General features: G+C 34.0%; 1 protein-coding gene across 1 annotated transcript; it reads left to right on the top strand.

Annotated features, from left to right (window-relative positions):
• Window positions 1-1010: 1010 nt before the first annotated feature.
• LOC107927982 (L-ascorbate peroxidase 3, peroxisomal-like) lies at window positions 1011-5441 on the top strand. Its single transcript, NM_001327279.1, has 9 exons — window positions 1011-1171; window positions 1400-1524; window positions 2598-2647; window positions 3415-3480; window positions 3561-3609; window positions 4015-4097; window positions 4184-4263; window positions 4346-4448; window positions 4964-5441. Exons 1-9 carry the CDS (start codon window positions 1059-1061, stop codon window positions 5159-5161), a joined length of 867 nt encoding a protein of 288 aa, NP_001314208.1. The 5' UTR covers window positions 1011-1058; the 3' UTR covers window positions 5162-5441.

Raw genomic sequence — 5441 nt, 5'->3', positions numbered from 1 at the left:
TCCATGGGTAGGGCCAAAGTCCGCCTGAAAAATGAAAAAATTTGCGCAAAATTATAGGCTTAGATAAAAAATAATACTCGTTTAGAAAGTTGGGTCTCGAATAAATTTTTTGGGATGGCCCTAGCCCGAATTTGCACAAAGAAAAACTGTTGTTTTATTGTTGTTTTTCTATTGTTTTGTTGTTGTTTTCTTATCGTTTTTCAATTGTTTTGTTGTCATTTTATATGTTACTACTATATTGTTGTTATTATTTAAATATTGTATAACTCTTATTTTATTATTAATTTAACTACTATTTTAGAGACATTTACTTGTTAAATTGCCCCTATCTTAATATTATGGACGGATCAAACCCAAGTTTTAGCATTTTTATTTAAGCTGAACTTGAGCAAAAATTTAAGCCCATTTTTTTAGGTTGGGCCAAATTCAGACCTATCAATTGAGTCTAAAATTTTATTAGAACCCAATTGATCCATAGACAAGTCATAACATTGAAGATGCAAGGCATGAAAACCAATTGTTTAGGACGGTTAAGGTCTAGTTATAAGTTTGTTTTTTCAATTATTTAGAACTATCCATAGCATCTCGCCAACTCAGGAAGATAATGCTTTTCAGCGCATTAAATTCATATTTTTCTGCATTAATAACAATATTCATGCTAATCAAACTAAAAATCAATCTACAAATTTTAAAATATTTTAGATCTGAGTCCATACCAACCAACCCTTATAGACACTCAATAACTGGTTTTACTATTAAAAAATAATAAAAAAAGATTTTTCATTAAATTTTTAATAATTGTATAAAAATATATACACCTCTAGCTCCCAAATAGTCCAAAAAAGTAAATAAACCCATATCTAAATTTCATTGGCTTATCTTCTTTTTTTGGAATCCCCAGAAAACAAGCAAAAAACCAAAAGACAATAAATAAAATCACAAAAAAAAATACTAAAATAAATAAGCTAATTTCTTGACCATTTCTTCACCTTCCAAAAGGCTAACACACACAAAAATCAGTTGATTGTTGATAATTTGAAACTGAGACGAAGACTTCAATGGCGTTTCCAGTAGTCGATACCGAGTATCTCAAGGAGATCGATAAAGCTCGTCGAGACCTTCGCGCTCTCATCGCCTTGAAGAATTGCGCTCCTATCATGCTTCGCTTAGCGTATATTTTTTCCCTTTTATCATCGTCTTCGTTTTGTGCTGTTTATTAAAGATTCAAGGAATATAGCTAAAAGAAATTTGAAATCTCGTGATACTAATTGAGAAATAACTGATAAACTTGAAAAAAATAGTGGATTTAGCTATTTAGGAGTATTATTACTCTTTTCTTTTTTTTTTTGACTTTGTATCGATGAATTCGTCATTTTGAATTGATTTATTTTTCTTGAAGGTGGCACGATGCTGGGACGTATGATGTGAGCACTAAAACCGGAGGTCCAAATGGCTCTATAAGGAATGAAGAAGAGTTCACTCATGGCGCCAATAGCGGCTTGAAAATCGCTATTGATTTTTGTGGTCAGATTCTAATTCTAATGCTTATTATTGTTATTATTGTTTTCTTACTGTAAATATATAACTGTCAAATTCGTATAAAATGTTTATGGATTAGTATGCAATGCAACAGTTGATTCCTAGTTAGTATGAACAAGTTTAAAATCATTTGATGCTTTTATGCTGCTATTGGTTAACTAAGAAAGTAGATCTTAAGAGCATTTCAATATTGGAAGAATATACATTATCTTATTTCAACATAACCTTGAGGATTAGTATTGCAGTTTAAACACTCCACATGCACGTTTTATCTGACATTCAGAATCGATTGTTGAATATAGAGTTTTAAAGGAATGAAAAAATACGAGTAACATTGGTATGGCTTCAAGTCCATTCATGTTGATATAGAGTTCTCTGAATCTGGAATGATGAAATGATTTTTAACTTTTTCAGTCACTAGAGAGGGGTTTTGTTTTCCTTTTCTAAGGGTTAGAAATTTTATAAGATGTAAGCAGGAGTGTCAACTGTCAATTATGTTGATGAGTGGTGTTGACATAGAGTTTGACATAGGAGTATGGCAGGACTGATGTAATTTCTTTTTAAAAGTTTAGCTCAGGGTAATTTATTTGTATGATCCTATTGCAAAAAAGGAACCTAGCATGGATTCAAAGTGATTGGGGAGATCTTATTTTGATCTTGCTATATAAGGTTGAACTTGCATGCCTCTTTTAGGTTTTAGCTATTGAAATTTAGGTGGTACCTTGTTTGTTGCCTCATTCGGCAAAGAATCATCTCCTTTAAAGTGAACTATTGTCTCATTGTCGGATAGTCAGTTGTGTCCTTCAGAATTTGGTGGTAGAAAGATGTCAACCTTTGTGATTCATTTGTGTAAATTGTACCAGCTACTAAATGAGCTGAATTTCTAACAAGTGTTTGAATATATATATTACTACATTTTTTCATTTTCTTGCTCATGCATGTAACATATCTTCATACGTATAGCATGTAGTTTGTGTTAGAATATACATCTCAAACTAGAACATATTTTATTTATTTGTTTATTCTGACTGAAGAGTATTTTCTTTGAAACATTTCAGAGGAAGTGAAGGCTAAACATCCTAAAATTACGTATGCAGACCTATACCAGGTGATTATGGAGTTGAAAGAGTTAGCGTGCAATTTATTTGGGATTTAGTTGCATCATTGAGGAATTCATAAGTGTACAGTGTATTGTATTTGATTTTATAGAAAGAATTCTTAGATGAGGAAATTAAATGACAGACCTATAGCATTAAGGACACAGGATGATGTTGCTTGAGAAACATCGAGAAAAATGTCCAATATATTTTGGCTTTTAAAGGAAATCATTGCATGCTTCCTGTAATTAGACTTCAAAGAAAACGGCTCTGCTTCTATTCTTCTATGAGTGCATTGGGGAAATAAAGAAATATTTACACATTTATTAGTCCCTAAAACTTAATCTAAAATCCTTGCTAGAGCTTGAGGCAAATGTCTGTGGTTTAGATTCTTTAGAGGAAGGCATACTTTTTTATCTAATTAACTAGATTCTTTCTATAATGCAGTATGTATAAACTACTATTTGGTAGGTTAAATGATTGACCTAATAGAATTGTTATATGAAAGAACTTCTTGATTTAGATTTTGAGATGATGGCTGGTACTTAACAAGAAAGAAGAAGCTTGGTGACCACAGTTTTTTGTTAAAATGAAAAGAAACAGGTTACAAAGTTTGGTTGATTTTGGTGATTTGCAGAAAAGTAGCTTGAAATACTGAAACGGCATGTTTCATCATAATATGGCACACCACACAAATGACTGCACTTAGATTAAATTGAAGCTGTTGGTTGTGTGTTGGATGATGAGTGATCTGTAATTGTATCATTTTCATTTTCAGCTTGCTGGTGTTGTTGCTGTTGAAGTCACTGGAGGTCCTACCATTGACTTTGTACCTGGAAGAAAGGTATCTTGTAGGGGTTTGTTCTTGCAAACGTAGCTTGTTTCCTCTTTAATTTATTTGATTAACGCTGTTCTATTTAATAGGATTCAAACATTTGCCCCAGGGAAGGCCGACTTCCAGATGCTAAAAGAGGTAAAATAAATTTCTGAAGCCATTTGTGGAACAATAACTTGAATTTCTGATTTCCAAATGCTGAGAACTGTAAATTCTGACTTCCATATGCTTTGGATATTTCTACATTTTGATACTTAGATGATCTGTATAGTAAATATAGTCATATCTATTGTCTTATGGCTAATATTTATGTGATTTCTTACCTTCAGTGTTTTCTGCAGTTCTAATGTACTAAATATGATCTTCATCGAATAGAATGAGTTATGACTGTTGTGTTACTGTTACCCTCGTTTTGAATACATTGCTCCACATCTTATCACCTTATTTTAAATGCACATCTAAGCTTATGTTTCTATAGTCTGAAGTTGTGTGCTCTATATGTTGCATCTCTCTTTTCTTTACCCTTCTGAATCATGGTGTTAGGTGCACCTCATCTGAGGGACATCTTCTATCGAATGGGTCTTTCTGACAAAGATATTGTGGCATTATCTGGGGGTCACACTCTGGTATTTTATTTTTTAAAATGTTTTCGATTTTCTATATTCCTGGTTATGGTTGTTATATGATCAATATCAAACCTTTGGTGTTACAGGGAAGGGCTCATCCTGAGAGATCAGGTTTTGATGGCCCTTGGACCAATGAACCCCTGAAGTTCGACAACTCTTACTTTCTGTAAGATTAAATCTGTGATTTGCAAGCTATTTAACTTTCCTCCTTAGAATTCATATGAATCCATTTACTATTATTGCACCAGGGAGCTGCTAAAAGGGGAATCTGAAGGGCTTTTGAAACTTCCAACAGACAAGGCTTTGTTAGATGACCCTGAGTTCCGCAAGTATGTCGAGCTCTATGCCAAGGTACAACACTATAACCGAATGACTTCCTTTTGTCTTATCTATACTTCAAGAGTGATCTAGTCGATGTCACTTTATGATGTACTTGCCTTGGTATTCAATAAGGTTTTCTGTCTGGTCTTATTAGACCTTTATTCTTGGAAGATTGTTTTGTTGCTTTTACTGTTTCTATTTGTGCCAGTTGCTAGTCGAAATAACTAGATTCTAGCAGCACCGCTATTTGAGCAGTCAATCATTTGTCCTCTTCTAACCAAATTCAACCTTGCTTCGAGTTGGTTTCTGCTGTTATAAAGACCCTTCTATGTTATTAATCTATTGCATGTAGATGTTTCCGCTTGATCCTAGTCTATTGTTAACCAAACCGGAACATTGTCGAAAGGCTAACCACTATCAACAATGTTTCAGGCACCCCTTTAGGTGTTATAGACCAATGTTGGACTGAGACATCATGCAAATAAATACCAATTCTGCATCATGTGATTTTTAATGGAATTTGGCCAATCTTTTAAACTTGGCAGGATGAGGATGCGTTCTTCAGAGATTACGCCGAATCTCATAAGAAACTTTCGGAACTTGGGTTTACTCCCACTTCAGCTCGCTCCAAGGTAATGGTGAAGGACAGCACTGTATTGGCACAGGGTGCTGTGGGGGTTGCTGTTGCCGCCGCAGTGGTGATCCTAAGCTACTTTTACGAGGTCCGCAAAAGAATGAAGTGAAAGCCATATTACTCTTTTCTAGAACAGAACATCCGTTACAAATTTAGCAGAACTTAGACCAATCATCTGGCTAATAGTTATGTAGTTCATGTTTTCTCCTACATGATATCGCGTCCTATGAACCGTATTGGCAGTAAAAGATCGACACAATACTAAGGTCATCTATTTGAAGTAAATAACATGGATAAATGCTCTCGAGCCACTTCAATCCATGACATTTCTGTTACGAAATGCTTTCGTTTGTAGTTAGGGGGGATAATTAAAGCTACAAATTGCTCTA

This window comes from Gossypium hirsutum, chromosome A03 (assembly GCF_007990345.1).
Source record: "Gossypium hirsutum isolate 1008001.06 chromosome A03, Gossypium_hirsutum_v2.1, whole genome shotgun sequence".
NCBI classification, from domain to species: Eukaryota; Viridiplantae; Streptophyta; class Magnoliopsida; order Malvales; family Malvaceae; genus Gossypium; species Gossypium hirsutum.
This window is presented reverse-complemented; position numbering and strand designations above follow the sequence as displayed.